The 25,417-nt window shown below is 39.8% G+C and overlaps 1 protein-coding gene across 7 annotated transcripts in view; it reads right to left on the reverse strand.

The window, feature by feature from the left end:
- The window catches only part of ITPR2 (inositol 1,4,5-trisphosphate receptor type 2), a 508,939-nt gene that overhangs the window by 354,358 nt on the left and 129,164 nt on the right, over positions 1-25,417 (reverse strand). For all 7 annotated transcript variants that reach the window (XR_006708628.1, XM_045463013.1, XM_045463012.1 and 4 more), the window contains 3 exons: positions 17,484-17,635; positions 14,090-14,189; positions 12,969-13,129 (listed from right to left, as the gene is read on the reverse strand). Coding sequence is in view for 6 of the 7 variants with exons in the window: in XM_045463013.1 (XP_045318969.1) it covers positions 12,969-13,129; positions 14,090-14,189; positions 17,484-17,635 (413 nt within the window). In the remaining variant the exon portion in view is untranslated. The remainder of the gene's footprint in view (positions 1-12,968; positions 13,130-14,089; positions 14,190-17,483; positions 17,636-25,417) is intronic.

The following is a 25,417-nucleotide window of genomic DNA, read 5'->3' on the forward strand; positions in this document are numbered from 1 at the left end:
TAAGAAAGCACAAGTTTGGGGCAACTACAAATCATTCTGTTTTAAAGTCTTCCAGGTGGCCTGAATTGGTGACAATTAACGGAATGATGATGAAGACAATTAAGTCTTAATTGAAAATCATTATACATTAACCCTGCTTGCACAGCGTGACTCCACTGATGATGGGGCAATGGAAGGCAAGGAAACCAGTCTTCTCTTCTGACCTCAAAGCTGTTGAAACTCGGAGGAGGGAAGATGGCGGCGTAGGAGGACGCTGGGCTCACCGCGCGTCCTGCTGATCACTTAGATTCCACCTACACCTGCCTAAATAACCGCCAGAGGATTAGCAGAACGGAGTCGCCAGAGCCAAGTGCAGACGAGAGGCCCACGGAAGAGGGTAGGAAGGGCGGCAAGGCGGTGCGCACTCCACGGACTGGAGGGAGGGAGCCGGGGCGGAGGGGCGGCTCGCCGGCCAAGCAGAGCCCCCGAGTCTGGCGGGCAAAAGCAGAGGGGCCTGACGGACTGTGTTCCGACAGCAAGTGCGACTTAGCGTCTGGGAGGTCATAAGTTAACGGCTCTGCTCGGAAAGCGAGAAGGCTGGAGGACAAAGGGAGGGAGAGCTGCTGAGCCCCCGGACGACAGAGCTCAGCTTGGTGGGGAACAAAGGCGCTCGCCAGCGCCATCTCCCCCGCCCATCCCCCAGCCAAAATCCCAAAGGGAACCAGTTCCTGCCAGGGAACTTGCTGGCTCCGCGCAAACAACCAGCTCTGTGCTTCTGCGGAGCCAAACCTCCAGCAGCGGATCTGACACCCTCCCGCTGCCACAGGGCCCCTCCTGAAGTGGATCACCTAAGGAGAAGCGAGCTAAGCCTACCCCTCCTGCCCCCTTGCACCTTGCTTACCCACCCCAGCTAATATGCCAGATCCCCAGCACCACAAGCCTGGCAGTGTGCAGGTAGCCCAGACGGGCCATGCCACCCCACAGGGAATCCCACCCCTAGGAGAGGGGAAGAGAAGGCACACACCAGTCTGACTGTGGCCCCAGCGGTGGGCTGGGGGCAGACATCAGGTCTGACTGCGACTCCGCCCACCAACTCCAGTTATACACCACAGCACAAGGGAAGTGCCCTGCAGGTCCTCACCACACCAGGGACTATCCAAAATGACCAAGCGGAAGAATTCCCCTCAGAAGAATCTCCAGGAAATAACAACAGCTAATGAGCTGATCAAAAAGGATTTAAATAATATAACAGAAAGTGAATTTAGAATAATAGTCATAAAATTAATCGCTGGGCTTGAAAACAGTATAGAGGACAGCAGAGAATCTCTTGCTACAGAGATCAAGGGACTAAGGAACAGTCACGAGGAGCTGAAAAACGCTTTAAATGAAATGCAAAACAAAATGGAAACCACGACGGCTCGGATGGAAGAGGCAGAGGAGAGAATAGGTGAACTAGAAGATAAAGTTATGGAAAAAGAGGAAGCTGAGAAAAAGAGAGATAAAAAAATCCAGGAGTATGAGGGGAAAATTAGAGAACTAAGTGATACACTAAAAAGAAATAATATACGCATAATTGGTATCCCAGAGGAGGAAGAGAGAGGGAAAGGTGCTGAAGGGGTACTTGAAGAAATAATAGCTGAGAACTTCCCTGAACTGGGGAAGGAAAAAGGCATTGAAATCCAAGAGGCACAGAGGACTCCCTTCAGACGTAACTTGAATCGATCTTCTGCACGACATATCATAGTGAAACTGGCAAAATACAAGGATAAAGAGAACATTCTGAAAGCAGCAAGGGGTAAACGTGCCCTCACATATAAAGGGAGACCTATAAGACTCGTGACTGATCTCTCTTTTGAAACTTGGCAGGCCAGAAAGAATTGGCACGAGATTTTCAGTGTGCTAGACAGAAAAAATATGCAGCCGAGAATCCTTTATCCAGCAAGTCTGTCATTTAGAATAGAAGGAGAGATAAAGGTCTTCCCAAACAAACAAAAACTGAAGGAATTTGTCACCACTAAACCAGCCCTACAAGAGATCCTAAGGGGGACCCTGTGAGACAAAGTACCAGAGACAACACTACAAGCATAAAACATACAGACATCACAATGACTCTAAACCCGTATCTTTCTATAATAACACTGAATGTAAATGGATTAAATGCGCCAACCAAAAGACATAGGGTATCAGAATGGATAAAAAAACAAGACCCATCTATTTGCTGTCTACAAGAGACTCATTTTAGACCTGAGGACACCTTTAGATTGAGAGTGAGGGGATGGAGAACTATTTATCATGCTACTGGAAGCCAAAAGAAAGCTGGAGTAGCCATACTTATCTCAGACAAACTAGACTTTAAATTAAAGGCTGTAACAAGAGATGAAGAAGGACATTATCTAATAGTTACAGGGTCTATTCACCAGGAAGAGCTAACAATTATAAATGTCTATGCGCCGAATACCGGAGCCCCCAAATATATAAAACAACTACTCATAAACATAAGCAACCTTATTGATAAGAATGTGGTAATTGCAGGGGACTTTAACACCCCACTTACAGAAATGGATAGATCATCTAGACACACGGTCAATAAAGAAACAAGGGCCCTGAATGAGACATTGGATCAGATGGACTTGACAGATATATTTAGAACTCTGCATCCCAAAGCAACAGAATAGACTTTCTTCTCGAGTGCACATGGAACATTCTCCAAGATAGATCATATACTGGGTCACAAAACAGCCCTTCATAAGTTTACCAGAATTGAAATTATACCATGCATACTTTCAGACCACAATGCTATGAAGCTTGAAATCAACCACAGAAAAAAGTCTGGAAAACCTCCAAAAGCATGGAGGTTAAAGAACACCCTACTAACGAATGAGTGGGTCAACCAGGCAATTAGAGAAGAAATTAAAAAATATATGGAAACAAACGAAAATGAAAATACAACAATCCAAACGCTTTGGGACGCAGCGAAGGCAGTCCTGAGAGGAAAATACATTGCAATCCAGGCCTATCTCAAGAAACAAGAAAAATCCCAATTACAAAATCTAACAGCACACCTAAAGGAAATAGAAGCAGAACAGCAAAGACACCCCAAACCCAGCAGAAGAAGAGAAATAATAAAGATCAGAGCAGAAATAAACAATATAGAGTCTAAAAAAACTGTAGAGCAGATCAACGAAACCAAGAGATGGTTTTTTGAAAAAATAAACAAAATTGACAAACCTCTAGCCAGGCTTCTCAAAAAGAAAAGGGAGATGACCCAAATAGATAAAATCATGAATGAAAATGGAATTATTACAACCAATCCCTCAGAGATACAAACAATTATCAGGGAATACTATGAAAAATTATATGCCAACAAATTGGACAACCTGGAAGAAATGGACAAATTCCTGAACACCCACACTCTTCCAAAACTCAATCAGGAGGAAATAGAAAGCTTGAACAGACCCATAACCAGCGAAGAAATTGAATCGGTTATCAAAAATCTCCCAACAAATAAGAGTCCAGGACCAGATGGCTTCCCAGGGGAGTTCTACCAGACGTTTAAAGCAGAGATAATACCTATCCTTCTCAAGCTATTCCAAGAAATAGAAAGGGAAGGAAAACTTCCAGACTCATTCTATGAAGCCAGTATTACTTTGATTCCTAAACCAGACAGAGACCCAGTAAAAAAAGAGAACTACCGGCCAATATCCCTGATGAATATGGATGCAAAAATTCTCAATAAGATACTAGCAAATCGAATTCAACGGCATATAAAAAGAATTATTCACCATGATCAAGTGGGATTCATTCCTGGGATGCAGGGCTGGTTCAACATTCGCAAATCAATCAACGTGATACATCACATTAACAAAAAAAAAGAGAAGAACCATATGATCCTATCAATCGATGCAGAAAAGGCCTTTGACAAAATCCAGCACCCTTTCTTAATAAAAACCCTTGAGAAAGTCGGGATAGAAGGAACATACTTAAAGATCATAAAAGCCATTTATGAAAAGCCCACAGCTAACATCATCCTCAATGGGGAAAAACTGAGAGCTTTTTCCCTGAGATCAGGAACATGACAGGGATGCCCACTCTCACCGCTGTTGTTTAACATAGTGCTGGAAGTTCTAGCATCAGCAATCAGACAACAAAAGGAAATCAAAGGCATCAAAATTGGCAAAGATGAAATCAACCTTTCGCTTTTTGCAGATGACATGATATTATACATGGAAAACCCGATAGACTCCACCAAAAGTCTGCTAGAATTGATCCATGAATTCAGCAAAGTTGCAGGATACAAAATCAATGTACAGAAATCAGTTGCATTCTTATACACTAACAATGAAGCAACAGAAAGACAAATAAAGAAACTGATCCCATTCACAATTGCACCAAGAAGCATAAAATACCTAGGAATAAATCTAAACAAAGATGTAAAGGATCTGTATGCTGAAAACTATAGAAAGCTTATGAAGGTAATTGAAGAAGATTTAAAGAAATGGAAAGACATTCCCTGTTCATGGATTGGAAAAATAAATATTGTCAAAATGTCAATACTACCCAAAGCTATCTACACATTCAATGCAATCCCAATCAAAATTGCACCAGCATTCTTCTCGAAACTAGAACAAGCAATCCTAAAATTCATATGGAATCACAAAAGGCCCCGAATAGCCAAAGGAATTTTGAAGAAGACGACCAAAGCAGGAGGCATCACAATCCCAGACTTTAGCCTCTACTACAAAGCTGTCATCATCAAGACAGCATGGTATTGGCACAAAAACAGACACATAGACCAATGGAATAGAATAGAAACCCCAGAACTAGACCCACAAACATATGGCCAACTCATCTTTGACAAAGCAGGAAAGAACATCCAATGGAAAAAAGACAGCCTCTTTAACAAATGGTGCTGGGAGAACTGGACAGCAACATGCAGAAGGTTGAAACTAGACCACTTTCTCACACCATTCACAAAAATAAACTCAAAATGGATAAAGGACCTGAATGTGAGACAGGAAACCATCAAAACCTTAGAGGAGAAAGCAGGAAAAGACCTCTCTGACCTCAGCCGTAGCAATCTCTTACTCGACACATCCCCAACGGCAAGGGAATTACAAGCAAAAGTGAATTACTGGGACCTTATGAAGATAAAAAGCTTCTGCACAGCAAAGGAAACAACCAACAAAACTAAAAGGCAACCAACGGAATGGGAAAAGATATTTGCAAATGACATATCGGACAAAGGGCTAGTATCCAAAATCTATAAAGAGCTCACCAAACTCCACACCCGAAAAACAAATAATCCAGTGGAGAAATGGGCAGAAAACATGAATAGACACTTCTCTAAAGAAGACATCCGGATGGCCAACAGGCACATGAAAAGATGTTCAGCGTCGCTCCTTATCAGGGAAATACAAATCAAAACCACACTCAGGTATCACCTCACGCCAGTCAGAGTGGCCAAAATGAACAAATCAGGAGACTGTAGATGCTGGAGAGGATGTGGAGAAACGGGAACCCTCTTGCACTGTTGGTGGGAATGCAAATTGGTGCAGCCGCTCTGGAAAGCAGTGTGGAAGTTCCTCAGAAAATTAAAAATAGACCTACCCTATGACCCAGCAATAGCACTGCTAGGAATTTATCCAAGGCATACAGGAGTACTGATGCATAGGGGTACTTGTACCCCAATGTTCATAGCAGCACTCTCAACAATAGCCAAATTATGGAAAGAGCCTAAATGTCCATCAATTAATGAATGGATAAAGAAATTGTGGTTTATATACACAATGGAATACTACGTGGCAATGAGAAAAAATGAAATATGGCCCTTTGTAGCAACGTGGATGGAACTGGAGAGTGTGATGCTAAGTGAAATAAGCCATACAGAGAAAGACAGATACCATATGGTTTCACTCTTATGTGGATCCTGAGAAACTTAATAGGAACCCATGGGGGAGGGGGAGGAAAAAAGAAAAGAAAAAAAAAAAAAAAAGAGGTTAGAGTGGGAGAGAGCCAAAGCATAAGAGACTGTTAAAAACTGAGAACAAACTGAGGGTTGATGGGGGGTGGGAGGGAGGAGAGGGTGGGTGATGGGTATTGAGGAGGGCACCTTTTGGGATGAGCACTGGGTGTGGTATGGAAACCAATTTGACAATAAATTTCATATAATAAAAAAAAAAAACAAAAAACTGTTGAAACTCTTTTTCTCCCTTTTCACCTCCAGCACCCCATCTGTGGTAAGCAACTGGGTTTTCTCAGGTTAGATCAAACTCCAATTCTTTTTTTTTTTTTTTATTTTTTTGAATGATTATTTATTTTTGAGAGAGAGAGACAGAGATAGAGCATGAGTGGGGGAGGGGCCAAGAGAGATGGAGACACAGAATCCAAAGCAGGCTCCAGGCTCTGAGCTGTCAGCACAGAACCCGACACGGGGCTCGAACTCACGAGCCGTGAGATAATGACCTGAGCCAAAGTCGGATGCTCAACCGACTAAGCCACCCAGGCGCCCCATCAAACTCCAATTCTTTACTGAGAAGTGGTTTGGTCCTACTAATTCACCCCATTTTATTAATTTGCTTATACTAAAAACTTTCTGTGTGGTTTTGTCATATGCAGCAACGATAAATAAGATATAGTTTTTAAAAGACATAACTAAAAAAACAAAACACTTTGTGGATTAGGAACAAACTAAGAGAGACACAGCGATAAGCAAGGATAATGCTCAATCCCTGCAAGATAACTGGGACTGGAAGCACAGAGCAGGAAACTAAGTTCAAGATCTGAAAGCAGATATTAAAGTAGGAATTTTCCACCTCGGAAGAGAACCTTAAAACTTGGGTGGCCCCTTTTCAGCTCTGGCTGTGTGGTAGGAAACTCACAGAAAGACTGGACCTAGCCACCTGTGAGGTCAACAGCTGAAGCCTCAAATTACCATAGGACGGGGAACTCTGTTCTCAACCATAAGACTGACAGAGGAGATCAGCAAAAGTAGAGAAAGGAAAAGCAAAAACCAGCCACTTAAGAAGAGCCTGCATATTCAAGTTCCAAAGCACGTGAGGAAAACGGACATAAAGAAGGCCAGTCCCTTGGGCGCCTGGGTGGCGCAGTCGGTTAAGCGTCCGACTTCAGCCAGGTCACGATCTCGCGGTCTGTGAGTTCGAGCCCCGCGTCGGGCTCTGGGCTGATGGCTCAGAGCCTGGAGCCTGTTTCCGATTCTGTGTCTCCCTCTCTCTCTGCCCCTCCCCCGTTCATGCTCTGTCTCTCTCTGTCCCAAAATAAATAAACGTTGAAAAAAAAAAAAAAATTAAAAAAAAAAAAAAAAAAAAAAAAAGAAGGCCAGTCCCATCACACATAAAAAATCAAAAGGTCGATTCATTACCAACAAAATGCAGGTAACAGAACAATTTCAAAATAACTTTTAAATAAGTCTTTTCAATCACCAAAGAGATAAAGAAAGATGGGGCGCCTGGGTGGCTCAGTCGGTTGTGCATCCGACTTCGGCTCAGGTCATGATCTCGCGGTCTGTGAGTTCAAGCCCCACGTCAGGCTCTATGCTGATAGCTGGGAGCCTGGAGCCTGCTTCAGATTCTGTGTCTCCCTCTCTCTCTGCCCTTCCCCCCTTGTGCTCTGTCTCTCTCTGTCTCTCAAAAATGAATAAATGTAAAAAAATTTTTTTAAAGAGATAAAGAAAGCAATTATATACAAAAGAGACAAAAATATCTTAAAAAGGCAGATACAAATGAACACAACAGAACCAACAGAAATCTGAGAAAAAAATTATAATCATTTCAACAAAAATCTAATTCACAAAGGTAAACTATTCTATACACAAAGAAAAATTATTGATTTATAAGACAATATAAAAAATCAATGCAGAAAGCAGCACAGAGAGATATAAAAAGGCAAATGATAAAAGGAAAGTGAAAAGATAAAGAGGATGAATTAAGAGGATCCAACATGCATTTAATAGGAGTTCCAAAAGAGACAAGAGAGGGAAAAGGTAAAGAAGTAACATCTGAAAGAAAACACCAGAAAACTTTTCAGAATTAAAGGAAGATCTAAGTATACAGACTAAAAGCATACCTTAAATATCAGGTGGGAAAAACAAAAATAAAACTTCCTTATGTAAAAAAAATAATAATAATAATTAAACATAAATTCACAGACACAGAGAACAGATTGGTCGTGGCCAGAGGTGAAGGGTAGTGGGTGGGTGAGATGGGTGAAGGAAGTCAAAAGGTACAGACTTTCAGTTATAAAACAAACAAGCCCTGGGTGTGTAACGTACAGCATAGTGGTGACAGTTAATAATACTGTATGTGAAAGTTGCTGCGAGAGTAAATCCTTAAAGTTCTCAATACAAGAAAAAAAATGTTGTGACTCTGTATGGTGACAGATGTTAACTAGACTTATCGTGGTGACGATTTCACAATAAACACAAATATCAAATAGTTAGGTTGTAAACCCAAAACTAATATAATGTTGTACACCGACTCCACTTCAAGTTTTAAAAGTGTGTTAAAAAATTTCCTGGTAGGAGCACCTGGGTGGCTCAGTTGGTGAAGGGTCTGACTTTGGCTCAGGTCATGATCTCACGGTTCATGAGTGTGAGTGCCATGTCGGGCTCTCTGCTGACAGCTCAGAGCCTACAGCCTGCTTTGAAGACTGTGTCTCCCTCTCTCTGCCTTTCTTTCTTTCTCTCTCTGTCGCTCTCTCTCTCTCTCTCTGTCTCTCTCTCCCTCTCTCTGTCTCTCTCTCCCTCTCTCTAAAATAAAGAAACATTAAATTTTTTTCAATTTCCTTGTAAACACATCATAGTAAAACTTCAGGACATCAAAGACAAAGAAAAAGTCTAGAAAATTACCAAAAAGTAAAGGAAAAATGGCCAATAAGGTAACAATTCTATCAGCAAAAAGTTCTTAATGGCAACAAAATATGTCAGAAAATCATCACATTATAACTTTACTAAAGGAAAATAACTGCCAAGCTAAAATTCTAACACATAAAGTAGCACGTAAGAGTGGAAGTAAAACAAAGATTTTTTCATATATTTAAAAACTGAGATTTATAACCCACAGACCCTAACCAAATGTTTTAAAGAATAAATTTCAGCAAAAAGAAAAGTGAGCCCAGAGAGAAGACATGAGAAGCAAGAAATAAAAGCAAGCTGAAGAAGTAAAAGATAACAAGAAATACAATTCATAGTAAAAATAATTTTTAGGAATTAAAACTTTTAATAAAAAAGGGGGTACATCATAATTTATATGACACATTTACTCCTTTGTAGATATCAACTATTAGAAAAAAATTTTTAATGAAAAGGATGAACACAGAACTATGATTCTAGACAAATATTCCAAGAAAGATGAGAAGGAGAATATCAGTGCATAATTAAACCATTCTGAGGTACTTTACTCCCATGAGAAGAAGAAAGATTTAATAACTTCAAATTTTACAAGAAAGAATATGCAGCTAAAATGTATGGCAAGAATAGTAATAATGCAATTGCTAGAGAACAGCAATAGGACCTAAAGCTTCTAAACCAGTAGAGGAAAAGAAAAAATGAGGAGAATTTACCAGCTTTATCAACCTAACAGAAAGAAGCAAGAGAGGGAACAGACAAAAAAAAGCTACATTAAGAAAAAAAAGATAGAATAAACCCAAACATTTATTAAATGTGAAATAATTGAAAGATGATCAGATTCCATTTTTGTAATTATTTTTGCAGTCTTGAGGTCTTTTCTTTTTTTTGACACATATCATGCCACGGATTCACAGGGAATGGGTTCCATCAGCTCAGACTCTTCCCCATTGCTTCTCGCAAAGCGTGTCTTCTCTGGGTGGAGCAGCATGTGGTTCGGTTGAACCCAAGTATCTATCTCTTCCTCTTCCTTCTTAGTCTGATCATTTTCCTTCACACCCTTCAGGAAGCTATGTCTGCTCTTTGAGTGCTTCATATGCTCAACAGGTACATTAATTCTCTTGGCAAGAATCTTGTGCTTAACTTGTTTGTTTACAACAACGTCAACAGCATGCTGGGTAACACTGTAGACTCTTCCAGTTTTGCCATGGTAACATCTGTGGGGTGTTCCTTTTTAAACAGAGCCAATTCCCCTGATGTCTACAGTATCATCTTTCTTGCCGATTCTCATATATGTGGCTGAAGGAAGCACTCCAGGTTTCTAAGAGACCTGAGAGCACACAGCCGTGCCTCAACTCTTTCCCTTTGTGTTGGTCTTTTTGGTGAAATACCGGAAGATGAAGGCTCCAGACAAAAGGGATCAGATTAGGTGAGGAGTTAAGACGGTGGAGTAGTAGGGGGACCCTATGCTTATCTCATGCCTCGAACATAGCTAGATAAATACCAAATCATTCTGAGCAGCCAAGAAAGTGATCCGAGGACTGAGAGAACAAACTGCACAAGTAGAGGGAGAAAAGAAAGAGATCAGATTAGATTTTTAAAATCTAGCTCTCAAAAAAATAAATAAATAAATAAATAAAATAAAATAAAATAAAATAAAATAAAATAAAATAAAATAAAATAAAATAAAAATCTAGCTCTCTGCCGCTCACAAGACACATCACTAAAACAAAATGACCAGGAAATCTGAAATAAATTGATACTCAAAAAGAAGCACCAGAGAAACACTAACCAAAAGGCAGCCAGTGTGGCGACTTTACTATCAGGCAAGTAAAAGTTAAGGAAAAATGATGTTGCTAAGGAAGATGTTAACTTTGAATGACAAAGGTATCTGATCTGAAACAAAGAAACAAACAAAAACCCAAGGATATCTGATCCGGTGATCCCATGTGGGATGACCACTATTCTAGATACTGAGCTTCCATCCTGGGGACTCGGAACCAACCTCAAACCAGTAAACAGAGTGAAGACGCGGCCGTAGTTCTGTGCTGTTCACTACCACATTATCAGTGCATGTGCATGCTGCCTGGCCCAGGGCCAGGCATATGCCAGGAGCTCAATAAACATGAATTAATTACATCTCCAAACTGTAAATGCTGCTGAGGAACCCCACATCTTTTTCTGTACCCTCAAAACTAACACAAGGTGCAGAAATTCTGGTTTACAATTACATGCATCACTAACTGAAAAGCAGTTAACCCCGCCTCCACTTTCCCTCCTCTCCCACCCCCACCATGTCCCCAAGACTCTCTATTTTGTTCATGCAACTATGCACAATAAGATCAGAAACTCCACTGAAAACTATCTGAGATTGAGGATCTTGGGGCATAACACAGGAGCTTGTGCCTCCAGAGCCCATTCCTGGGGCAAGTAAAGGGGAAGCCATGAGAGAGAATTCAAACAACACAGGCATTTTGAGGTAGATCTGCAATATTCTAACACCTCCCCTTTGACCTTGTATCATTCTTTCTGGTTTTGAGTAAGAGAAGATCTAATAATAACTTCATTCTCCAGAGAGAAAAAAAGTCAGAGCTGTGAGGGTATTTTCAGATAGAATTTTATATTGAATTCTAAAACAGAGAAAATAATATAAAAACACTCAACTATGCCAAGAAGTTCCATTGTATTGACAGGCAGCTTTGAGTGAATTGTGATAGGAGATGACTTTTCTAAAATTACTAAATCAAGATCAATAATTGCAACTTCATATTTCTCAAGCATATTTCTCTTTGCTCTGATGTTTCTCACTGTAAAACAGTGGGGAAAGAAGCAGGAACAATAAAAATGCACGATCCCTCATCCCTGGTCAGTCCTGGTCACCCCAGTCCTGAGAGCTCCAATATATGAATGCCTGCGAAACTGGTAAAAAGCTTTCTCTTGTTCAAATGTAAAGGTATGTAGCACATCATCAAGGGGGGAATATATAAAAAAAGGCTTGTGTTCTGGAGCACTGAAAACACAGAGACTTGAAAAACGCACACGACTGGGGGCATTTGGGTGATTCAGTCGGTTGAACCTCCAACTTCAGCTCAGGTCATGATCCCAGAGTTCGTGACTTCGAGCCCCACATCAGGCTTGCTGCTCTCAGTGCAGAGCCTACTTTGGATCTTCTGCCCACCCCCCATGTCCCTCCCCCACTCTCCCTCTATCTCACAGAAATAAATAAAACATTTTAAAAAATTCAAAAACAAAACCACACATGATCGAATCCCCCACTTATGTAAAATGAGAATAATGTCCATCTCAGGACTGTTTGAAGGAGTACATAAAATATGTTTACAGTACCAACACAAAATAGGAATGATATCATTGAGAGCTATTAGGACCATTCTCTTTCTCAACCATTTCCAGAACCAGAGCTGAAGAATCGAGGATCCAGTTTCTCTGCGGGAGTTATAAGGGTAGAGTGCTGCACCCTGCAGATTATGTCCTGGCATATTTATTTCATGGTACCTGAACAGACGAACGTGTCTTGCATAAATAAGAATAGAAAAACATAAAACTTCTTTTAGGACTTTTAGAACTCTTAAATACAAATATTAAATGAAGCCCAACAAAAGTATTACGAGTTTTTTATGAAACATTTAAAAGGAAAGATCAGCATGCAAAAAAACAACTCCAAGCAGGGCGCCTGGGTGGCTCAGTCGGTTGAGCGTCTGACTTTAGCTCAGGTCATGATCTCACAGTCCATGAGTTCAAGACCCGCGTTGGGCTCTGTGCTGACAGCTGAGAGCCTGGAGCCTGTTTCGGATTCTGTGTCTCCCTCTCTCTCTGACCCTCCCCCGTTCATGCTCTGTCTCTGTCTCAAAAATAAATAAACGTTAAAAAAATTTTTTTCAATAAATAAATAACTCCAAGCCCAGCTAAAATGGAAAAAAGTGAATATTCGACCAGATTTTAAAGTCCCCATTTTCATTCGCTCACCATGATCCACTCATTCAGAAGCAGGTGTGCCGCTAGGGAGACCATTCTAAATATCCCCTTAGAGCCATTCATTCACTTGAGGCTTACCACAAGAGTTGACAACTGACTCTTGATGACTTAAGAGCCATTTAACAAAATTACTAACCTCCTTTCATTCTGAGTTATTGTACCATTTTCCAGCTTTTTAACTGTGGTCGCCAGCACTTTATTTGCATCATTGGCAAAGTCTAAGTCTCGGACCTCAGACAGCGGGACAGACACAATGGCAAATGCTTCTTTATCTTCTTTTGTTTGGCAGGTTCCAATCTGCAATGTGTTTTTTACACTAAGATTAGTTGTTTTTTAAAATCTGCAATATTTTTCTGGTACTAACACATCTTAATATTGTTTAAGAAATATAAGACAGGGGCATCTGGGTATCTCAGTCGGTTAAGCGTCTGACTCCCGATTTCCTCTCAGATCATGACCTCAAGGTCATGAGAGAGCCCTGGATGGGGCTCCATGCTGAGCGTGGAGCCTGCCTGGGATTCTCTCTCCCTCTCCCTCTGCCACTCTCACCCCCCTCTCTAAAACAAATAAATACTTAAAAAAAAAAGAAATACAAGACAGGAATAGATCATCCAAATACAATAATTCTCACTTGCATCATCCACTATGAAAGACTGAAGGGGCACACAGATTTTCCATGCCCATTCCTGCCTTGTTCCCAAAGCCCACTAGAAACACATCCTTGCACACTTGTCCTTTGCTTCAGTGTCAATAGAATAGAGAGAATGTACTCCTGGAATCTTCTCCCCTTTCTACATGCTGCCCCCACGCTTTTGGTATCTGTGCTAGCATCCTCCTGAATCACAGCCCCACTGCAGCCAAGCCACTTAGTTCAGCTACCTAAGCAACTGGCAAAATGAATATTTGAGGAAATGACTTGTAATAATCTCTAATATTGGTAAGGACACATTGTAAGGGACATGTCTATCACCCCCGGATCCTAATCATACAACGTTTGTCTAAAAATTAAACAGTTCTCATAGGGTGCCTGGGTGGCTCAGTCGGGTAAGCACCCAACTGTTGGCTTCAGCTCAGGTCACGATCTCACGGCTTTGTGGGTTCCAGCCCCGCATTGGGCTCTGGGCTGGCAGCACGGAGGCTCCTTGGGATTCTCTCTCTCTCCTCTCTCTCTCTGCCCCTCCCCTGCTCACATTGTCTCTGTCTCTCTCAAAATAAATAAACTTCAAAAAACATCAAACAATTCTCAAAAACATTTACCTTTAACATAACAGGCCTCTCTTCATCTGTGTCTATGGGGATACTGGTACTTGTTACCCACGTGTTGGTACATAAATGCCTTAACCGAACATATGAGTTCCTAAAAGCAAAATAATACAAAAAACAGATGATTAAAAATTAGCACACTTATATATTAACATATTTAACAGTTTCATACATGATATGAATATATTAAAGACTAGTTGACTCAAGCATAGGTCAGTCTGGTTTAAGGAAAAAGTTCTGAACCAAAGTCTACTTCAAAACATGTGGCATTATTACCTAGACCAGTGGTTCTCAAAGTGTGGTCCCCGGACCAGTGGTAACAGCATCACCTGGGCACTTGTTAGAAATACAAGTTCTGAGGCTTTCATCCCAGTTCACTGAATCAGAAACTCCAAACGTAGGGCCAACAATGAATATTTTAGCTGCCTCTCCAGGCAATGCTGATTTGAGAACCACTGACTGAGTGGCCATGTCAGTTAACACAGCTATCTGATCGTAGTTTCTGTAGCGTAATCATTTGCGTGCAAAAGTATTCTTTCAGTGAGAGACTCTCATTATGATTTTGGGGGCAACTGTTCATGTAGAACTTGGTCAAAGTTGACAAGTAGATTTCTTCTTTTAACCTTCATCTTTTCTATTAGGGTGGGTCAGTTGTTAGCTTGCAAAAGGGAAAACACCAGCATGTTAGTACCCTTCTGTATCCCCATGCCTCTTCCATCACATCTCTAACGACATGTTTACTTTTGAAAATAAATATGAAAAAAGTAAAAAAAAAAAAAAAAGTTGTGGTTTATATATACAATGGAATACTACTTGGCAATGAGAAAGAATGAAATCTGGCCATTTGTAGCAACGTGGATGGAACCGGAGGGTATTATGCTAAGTGAAATAAATCATACAGAGAAAGACAGATACCATATGTTTTCACTCATATGTGGATCTTGGGAAACTTAACAGAAGACCATGGGGAGGGGAAGGAAAGGAAAACAAAAGTTAGAGAGGGAGAGAGGCAAACCATAAGAGATTCTTAAGGACTGAGGACAAACTGAGAGTTGATGGGGGTTGGGGGAGAGGGAAAAGTGGGTGATGGGCATGGAGGAGGGCACTTGGGATTAGCACTGGGTGTTGTATGGAAACCAATTTGACTATAAATTATATTTTAAAATAATAATTAAAAAAATACAGTAGTGGCCTTAGGAAGAAAAAAAAAAGTATATACAGCCTATCTTCATTATTTATGGATTCTGCACTTGTGAATACACCTATTCCCTAAAATGTATTTGTAACCCCAAAACCAATAGTCAGGGCACTTTTGCAATCATTCTTGGACATGAACAGAATGGCAAAAAATTTGAGTCCCACTGTGCACATTTCCAGTGAGGCTGAACAAGGCAACACTCTGCCATCTCGTTTCTACTCCAACTATAAATAAGCATCCTTTTCATGATCTATCCAGTGCCATGTTTTTCCAGATTTCTGTGCTTTTTGTTGATGAGTCTGCTGTTTAAAACAGCCTCAGGCATAGTGCTGCAGTGCTGTCCAGTGTTCCTAAGGACAAGACTGTGATGTGCCTTATGGAGAAAATACTTATGTTAGATAAGCTTCATTCAGGCATGATACGGTGCGGATGACTGTTAGTTTAACGTTAATGATTCAACAATAGATAAAAAAAAATAAGGTGTCTTTAAACAAAAATACACACAGCACAAGATTACGTGTTATTGACTGATGAAAATATTGTGACCAGAGGCTCATAGGAACCTAATCCTTCATGTCTTCTAGGAGCAATGGCTTGGTATTTGCTATTTCAGTGTACCGGGAAAAAAAAAAACAGAACCAACTGTGTATAAACTGTGAGGGAATACTGAGAAAGGACAGCTAGAACTTGATCCAAATCAAACATTATCATCTTAGTGACCTTTTATTATGATCATTTCTTTAACAAATATGTATAAAATACCTGCTAAAACAAAAGCATTGTGATAAGTTCTCTGCCTCCAAGCTGCTGAGAGTTAAGTAGGAAATATAAGACATAGGGGCGCCTGGGTGGCACAGTCGGTTAAGCGTCCGACTTCAGCCAGGTCACGATCTCGCGGTCCGTGAGTTCGAGCCCCGCGTCAGGCTCTGGGCTGATGGCTCAGAGCCTGGAGTCTGTTTCCGATTCTGTGTCTCCCTCTCTCTCTGCCCCTCCCCCGTTCATGCTCTGTCTCTCTCTGTCCCAAAAATAAACAAATGTTGAAAAAAAAATTTAAAAAAAAGACATAAATAAATCCTACAACAGGAGGCAAAAAGCATTAAGACCAATAAGACCCAAATAAAATGCCAAGGGGCTCCAGGAAAGAGAGAGGCTCAATCAGCATCATGACTTTGTTCATTCATAAAGGCAGGTGCAATAGAGACTGATTTTCAAAACTGTAAAATAGCACAGGGGCTCCTGGGTAGCTGAATTGGTTAAGTGTCCTACTTCAACTCAGGTCATGATCTCACAGTCTGTGGGTTCAAGTCCCGTGTCTGGCTCTGTGCTGACAGCGCCAGAGCCTGGAGCCTGCTTTGATATCTGTGTCTCCCTCCCTCTCTGCTCCTCCCTTGCTTGTGTTCTGTCTCTCTCTCTCTCTCTCTCTCTCTCTCTCTCTCTCTCTCTTTCTCTCAAAATATGAATAAACATTTAAAAAAAAGAATACTTAAAAAAAAAAGAAGGTAAGACATTCTCTTACCTTACGTTCTGGCTACCTCATTACCAATTCCACTTCCCCATCCCTCTCTCACTTAGGTCCCAAATGTCCTAAATTAGAGAGGCCATTTCTGAACACTAATACCTAATACAACTCTGCAGTTTTTTTTCAAAGCAGTTTTATTACCTGCTCTGGTATTTTATGTTTATTTTTCTATTGTCTCTATTCCTCATTTGAAATTAAGTATAGAACCAGTTTGTTCACTGTTCACTTCCCAGTGTCAAGGGCAATGTCTGTTAAGTTCAGTAAAGGTTTGTTGACTGAATGACTAACGAAATGAACACATGGATGAGTGAATGAATGAATGAAATCTGAAATTTGACATAATAGAAATAAATGATATAAGTATTAATAGAAATTCCCCTAGATTATTTCTCATGTTAGAAAGCAAAGGCCATACCAGTAATAAGAGTAAATAATCGTCATGAATTTTTCACAGTTTCTTCAGTCCTGCACATTTTAATTATTTATGAGAATAAAACAAACTATATTAATCTTCTCACAAGAGAAGCATGATTTTTACACACTAGTTCACTTATGCTTACTCCACTGATATCACAAAAGTTCCATTAACGTTGTATTTTCATTCCTTACCTCCCACTACAATCACTCAAAGAAATGTTATTATTTAGCCATATACATATAATTGTTTTTACCTTGGGACCAGGCAGTCAGCTCTCTGAAGAGTTGTGGCATCCAGTTCAAAGAGGGATGCAATATCGTTTCCATGGGGTACTGAGACTAAAGTGTACATGATCTTTTCCCCTGCCTGGCGTTTCTTCTTTGAAGTTGGAAGATCTCCATCTCTCTGTTGAAGAGGCACAAAGTTACCTACTTTTGTCAGGTTTCTTCCTAAACTCTTCAATGAATCAGAAGGTGGGATTTAAATGTGAACAGCATCTTTTCATTGGATTATAGAGATGTCTGTTTTACATCATCCAAAAAGGGCAGGTGAAGCCTCATAATCTTAGAGGTAATTATTACCAAGTGATAAGTCACACATTCATGGAGGGAAGGCCTGATCTGGGCAAATAACCAACGCACTAACAGTCATAAGAGTTGTGCTCCCTTACCTTGTTTTAAACCTAGTTACAGAGTAGTTTTAACCATTCCACATTTAAGACAAACAGACAAGACATAGTATGTTGAATCATCCAGATTTCAAAAACTAAAGAGTCAACATGGTAGTGTTTCAAAGTTCCTGACTAATTTCCAAAACATAACTGGGACATTATCCTGAAGAGAAAAGGAATCAACAGCAATATTCCCATTCAGTTCATCAACTTGTTCCATTAAATCTGCAAACATACTATCGTGGCATATCAAGTGAAATAAAGTGGGATCTTCACAAAAGAAGTCTTCACAATGATGTGAAACTCAGTCAACATTTCTAGTACACCCTCTCTTAAGCAAGTGGCCACACGAGAATGGTAATTACATATTTCTACTTAAACCAAGTCTCAATCCCTGTGGAAGACTATGATGAGGCACAAGAAACCAAAATGTGATAGAGCAAATGTAATAGAAGCTTGGTAATTACACGTATCCTATAAGTATACATATTTATCAAAAGAAACAAAATTCAAAAATGAGAGAAGAGAAAGAGTATCATTGTACTGTCACAGGAAGTTGAACAAAAGTGGACAAGAGAAGTGGTGTTCCAAAGGCAAATGAAAGCAGGCCGTGCCCAATGACACGCGGTTATTTAATGGCCACTATGACAATGAGATATTACAGCTGATCATTCCAAAACATTCACTCAAAGTTCCATCCCAAGATTGTGAATATTATTTCCCTTGTGCTTTCATTCTGATGTCTTCTGTAAATGGTGTGCAAATCGGTAGCACCACTGAATGTGAACGGGCAGAGGAATCACCAGGGTTCCTCAGCAGGAGCAGGGCTGTGAGCTGTTAAATCCCACATAGCCCAGAAGCACCTGGTAGCTCCTGTCATCTTTGACTTATATGTCTTCCACAGAGACCACAATTCAGAGTTGAACGAAGGCAGGGGTCTGGCAAACTCTCCCCAGATAGTTTGACCCGCCATAATAGTTTTTTCTACTCAGTAAGCACAAACTATGTTTATTAATCAGAAAAAAAGCATACTTAAAACTTAATGTACATTATAAGTAGGCAAATGGATAAACAAACTATGGGACATCCAAACAGTGGGATATTATTCAGTGCTAAAAAGAAATGAGCTATCAAGCCACAAAGACATGACACAGCCTTAAATGTGTATTGCCAAGCAAAGAAGCCAAACTGAAAAGGCTACCTACTGTATGATTCCAACTGCATGACATTCCAAAAAAGGCAAAACTATGGAAACAATAAAAAGACCAATGGCTGCCAGACAGTAGGGGGGAGAAAGGAATGAAAAGGCAGAGCACAGAGGAGTTTTAGGGCAGTGAAACAATCCTGTCTGATAGATGTGGATACATGTATGTGTAGTGGATACATGTCAAATGGTGGCTCCTTTTATCAAAACTCATAGAATGTACAAGGCCAAGAGTGAACCCAATGTAAACTATGGACTCAGGGTGATAATAATACATTAAAGTATGTTGAGCAGTGTAACAAATGTACCACTCAGGTGCCAAGTGTTGATAGTGGGGGAGGCTGTGATTATGTGGTGGCAGAGAGCATATGGGAACGTGTACTTTCCACTGAATTTTGCCATGAACCTAAAACTGCTCTTAAAAATAGTGTCTGCTTAAAAAAGAAAAAAGCAGGATGAGAGAAAATATTTGTAAGTCATATAGCTGATAAGGGGATTATACCTAGAATATATAAAGAACATAAAGAACAGTTACAACTCAAGACAACCTAATTAGGGGTGCCTGGTTAAGAGTCCAACTCTTGATTTCAGCTCAGGTCATGATCTCACAGTCTGTGGGTTCGAGCTCCATGTAGGGCTCTGTATTGACAGCACAGAGTCTGCTTGGGATTCTCCCTCCCTCTCTCTCTGCCCCTCCCGGCTCTCTCTCTCTCTCTCTCTCTCTCTCTCTCAAAATAAACAAATAAACGTTAAATTTTAAAAAAAGACAACCCAATTAAAAATGGAGCAAAAGTCTACAGGGAAGAAAACAATCAGCAAAACTAAAAGGCAACCAACAGAATTGGAGAAGGTATGTGCAAATGACATATCAGATAAAGGGTTAGTATCAAAAATCTATAAAGAATATACCAAACTCAACACCTGAAAAACAAATAATCCAGTGAAGAAATGGGCAAAAGACATGAATAGACACTTCTCCAAAGAAGACATCCAGATGGCCAACCGACACATGAAAAAATGCTCAACATCACCCATCATCAGGGAAATACAAATCAAAACCGCAATGAGATACCACCTCACACCTGTCAGAATAGCTAAAATTAACAACTCAGGCAACAACAGATGTTGGCGAGGATGTGGAGAAAGAGGATCTCTTTTGCATTGTTTGTGGGAATGCAAACTGGTGCAGCCACTCTGGAAAAGAACGGAGGCTCCTCAAAAAATTAAAAATAGAACTATCCTACAACCCAGCAATTGCACTACTAGGTATTTATCCAAGGGATACAGGTGTGCTTCTTTGAAGGGACACACTCACCCCAATGTTTATAGCAGCACTATCAATAATAGCCAAAGTGTGGAAAGAGCCCAAATGTCCATCGATGGATGAATGAATAAAGAAGATGTGCTATATATTCAATGGAGTATTACTCGGCAATCAAAAAGAATGAAATCTTGCCATTTGCAACTATGTGGATGGAACTAGAGGGTATTATGCTAAGCAAAATTAATCAGAGAGAGACAAAAATATCATATGACTTGACTCATATGAGGACTTTAAGAGACAAAACAGATGAATATAAGGGAAGGGAAGCAAAAACAATATAAAAATAGGGAGGGGGACAAAAACACAAGAGACTCTTAAATATGGAGAGCAAACAGAGGGTTGCTGGAGGGATTGTGGGAGGGGGGATGGGCTAAATGGGTAAGGGGCATTAAGGAATCTACTCCTGAAATCATTATTGCACTATATGCTAACTAATTTGGATGTAAATTTTAAAAATAAATTAAATAAAAAATTTTTAAAAATTGAGCAAAAGTTTTGAATAGACATTTCTCCATAGAAGATATTGAAATGGCCAATAAGCACATGCAAAGATGCTCAACATCATTACTAATTAGTAAAACGCACTAGGACAGCTATAATCAAAGAGACAGACAATAGCAACTGTTAGTGAGACTGTGGAGAAATTGTAACAGTACGTATATTGCTGAGGGAACATAAAATGATGTGGCCATTTAAGAAGAGTGTGGCAGCTCATCAAAATGTTAAATGTATGACCAACAATTCTAACTGTAGATAGCTATCCAAGAAAAATGAAAATACATTTCCACACCAAAACCTGTCCATGAATGTTCACAGCAGAATTTATAAAAGTCAAGATATGGAAACAATCCAAATGCCCATCAAATAATGAAAGGATGAACAAAATGTGGCATATGCACAAAATGAAATATTATTTGGTCATAAAAAGGAATGAAGTACAGATACATGCTACAACATGCATGAACCTTGAAAACATTATGCTAAGTGAAAGAAGACAGACACAAAAAGTCATATATTGTATGAGCCCGTATATGAAATGTCCAGCTTAGGCAAATCCATAGAGAGAGTACATTCATGGCTACCAGGGTCTGGGGAGGGGAGGATGGGGAGCAACTGATAATGGATATAGGATTTCTTTGGTAGATAATAAAAATGTTATAGAATTAGATACTGGCTATAGTTTTGGAGCTCTGTGAATGTATTAAAAAAAAACACTGATTTACATTTTTTAAATAGGAGAGCTTTATGGTATGTGAATTACATATCGACAAAGTTGTGAAAGAGAAGGAGGGAGGGAGGGGAAAGGAACAAGGAAGAGAAGGGAAAAAGAGAGGGAGAGGGGGAAGGAAGGGGGGAAGGGAGGGAGGGAGGGAAGGAAGCAGGAAGTCAGAAGTATGCTGTTTCTCTGATGACTGCCATGTAGCTCAACAGGAAAACCCAGGTGTTATACTGAGACATGGGTGGCAAAGAAGCAGTTTTCCCTGGAATGGTGACACAAGAAGTGATAATTCTAAAGGAAAGAAAAGGAAGTTTGTTTTAATTATGTCCTCATAAGATGCAAACTTGGGGAGAAACAGACCAGGAGCATTACAGTCACAAAGAAATATCACAAAAGAGCTTTTTTTTCTAGATTCTATAATGCTATTACAGCCAAAAGAGAAAACCACGAACATAATGAATGCTAATTAATACATGTGAGAGAAGACTGCCTCATAACGTAGGAACACGGAAACAACGGACAAGATCAGTCATTTGTAGAAATAATCCAAAGGATTCTTTCAATGTGGAAGCAAAGGGATTTGAGAACAAGTGGAACAAGTGGTTTCAGTGTTTTATTAGAAAGACACAATTAAAATATGACTTTAATTAAGGAAAATAAAATTTAATCAATCATATTGAGCCATGTTTGAAGAAAGTCTTTATTACTACAAGATGATCATGTAACCTAAATAAGCAGAGATTCAATGAACAAAATTGAACAGTTTCTCTCATCACTGCTAGCAGAGATGCAAAAAATGAATATTCCTGTCTTTTTGGTGGAATACCATACACCTAAAAGGAATATTTGTCATCTAATTTTCTTTTTTTTTTTTTTTTTTTTTTTTAATTTTTTTTTTTTTTTTTAACGTTTATTTTATTTTTGGGACAGAGAGAGACAAAGCATGAACGGGGGAGGGGCAGAGAGAGAGGGAGACACAGAATCAGAAACAGGCTCCAGGCTCTGAGCCATCAGCCCAGAGCCCGACGCGGGGCTCGAACTCACGGACCGCGAGATGGTGACCTGGCTGAAGTCGGACGCTTAACCGACTGCGCCACCCAGGCGCCCCTGTCATCTAATTTTCTGAGCCTCTTGCACACCAATCTTCCAATTATAACTTAGCTTTTGCTATGGATTTTCCCTTCAAAGAAAATACACTAACTAACCAAAGGATTTATATTTATTTACTTAGCAACTGAAAGGTGGCATGGAGGTTTATACATCAGCCACTTGTGAGTTCATTTAATATAAATCAAATCCTAGTGCATCTACTCTCCTTTTGGAATGTTCATAAAATTAATTTTCAAGACTTACAAAAAAGAAAGCCGATCCAGGTTCCTAGATTGCCCTCCTACCACACCCCCTTTAGTATACCTCTCTGGGGGCTCCAAACAAGAATAGTCAGGGACTTCTCTATTTTGACACTTTTATAATGAACAATAAAATTTTTGCCAGACATAGAAAAACCTTGATTAGGGCTAATTAAAAGAGGTCACTCTGCATTATTCATACTATTTAAGACCTGTGGTTTAGTTTTAATTACATAGTATAAGTGGAATTTACAACTATACCCCTAAAGGTATAGGTTCCTGGGGCGGGGGGGAGATAAACTCCATTTATAAGTAGCATAACATAGATAAACTCCACCGATAACATAGATATTTATAAGTAGCACATTTATAAGTAGCATAACATAGTATTATTTTTTTATATTTATATTTATTTATATTTATATATATTACTTATATATATTTATAAGTAGCATAACATAGATAAACATAGCATAACATAGATAAACTCCATTTATAAGTAGCATAACAATTGTTTATGTGTGAAAAGAACTTCTAACATCCATAGCAGTTTTTAAAGCAATGCCATACATTCTGCTTTTTATCTCTTGCACTCTGTTAATTTGCTTAACAAATTCTCCTTCATAAACAGTTCAAGGCAGCCCCTCAAAATCTGTAGAAAATAATACATGAATAATGAGTTATAAGTATGCAATCTTTTAAATGTATGGATCAGGTTTCAATCTATAAGACTGAAAGATGAGATCTATAGATCAATAAGATCTATAAAAATCAATATTATATTTCTACAATATGAAGGCATTTCTGTTCAAAATTGTGTGCCTGTAGCTTTTGTTTATAAACCCACCTCTTTTTTAAGTAAGAAAAAAGCCACAAAAACACTAGTTCCCTATACAGAATTACAGAAGCGCAATGCCCTCCCTCTTGTGTCACGAAAATACATGTAAGGTACAACAGAGCTTAGACAGGTGTTAGATTTATTATCAGCTAGGTATCCAAAATATTCTCAATTCAGGTAACGCAGAGCCTTGGGATGTTAACCTAGTCTGCTGGGCTCTTATAAAACTAGCAGTTTTACTTGGAAGAAAAGGCACACAGAATCTCGGTTCTACAAGTAGAAAATCCCCTTAGGAGGAGCCAGTCGAGTAAACTAATGGTTCACCCAGCTTCTCCCTCCGGTCCTGGGGCTGCCAGTGGAGACACAGCAGTTAGCCTCCTGGAACACCTTCTCTGTTGACTCATTTGTGAGTCATCGAATTTTTAGCAGAGACATCACATTGCAATCTGTTGTTAGGAGCCAGAGACATTCTGTAAGAAATAATGTATGCATTTTCAGGGCTGATGCAGACCTGTGTGTGGCCACGGCCAAGGAAGCATAATGATGTGCAGGCATCTGTGTTCTTGGTCAGACTCTCCAGGGCTCTCACTGCTGACTTTATGTAACAGACACAACCCTACCATTTAAAGCTGCAGACACTTCTCTTGCATGGTTCCTTAAAAATCTGTTACTCTTAAACTATTTCCTATGAGGACTCTTTTTCCTTTCTTTTCTTTATCACCTTACCATTGATGAAAATAGAGTAAAAACTCATGGAAATGTGGGGGTCTTTGTTCATAATCTGGTCCCCCACCCCCAAAAAAAGTCTATGAGACAGAATTTTCAAATACATTTCAGCTAAGCATCATGGTTCCTAGAACATTGCTATTTATGTGTGTCTGTGCACAAAGACGTGGTTCTCAACAGGCAGAGAGTTTGGACCGCAGCGGGGGTCATTTGGCAATTTCCAGGAGCATCTTTAGTTGCCACAACTGGGGGCAGGGGAGACCACTACTGGTATCTAATACACAGAGTCCACAGATCTGCTAAACATCTTACAATGTAAAGGACAGCCCCCCCACAACAAATAATTTTCTGGGCCAATATATCAATATTGCTGAAATTGAGAGACTCCAGCATCGACAAAAGACACTCCCTTGAAAAATCAGATCACATTCCACATCAATACGGTAATGTGAAAATGGGTGGTGTTATTCCAAAAAAAAAAAAAAAAAAAAAAAATCCCCTTCAAAGAGCCATTTGAAAAGATGCAGCCTTTCAAGAAGGAACTAATGACTGTCAGGTTCCCAGCTGGGCTTGACACAGTTCCAATGTTTACAGGGTCCCTGTGGATGCTGTACATTTGTAAGATTGGAAATAATAGGCTCCTTTGTAGAATAAATACAGCAATTTGGGTCTTAATGGGAGCTCTGACACACACCGCCGCATTTCAGTGGCACCATGCATTAACCTTTGAAACTTCAAAAATGGAAGGCAACATTTTGATAAAGGTTTCTAAATTACAGGAAAAAAATATTAACTGGATATTAAATAGACAACATAAGGGAAAATTTGGAAAGAAAATAATTAGCATGGTCACAGTG

Source organism: Leopardus geoffroyi, chromosome B4 (genome assembly GCF_018350155.1).
Source record: "Leopardus geoffroyi isolate Oge1 chromosome B4, O.geoffroyi_Oge1_pat1.0, whole genome shotgun sequence".
In the NCBI taxonomy this organism is placed as follows: domain Eukaryota; kingdom Metazoa; phylum Chordata; class Mammalia; order Carnivora; family Felidae; genus Leopardus; species Leopardus geoffroyi.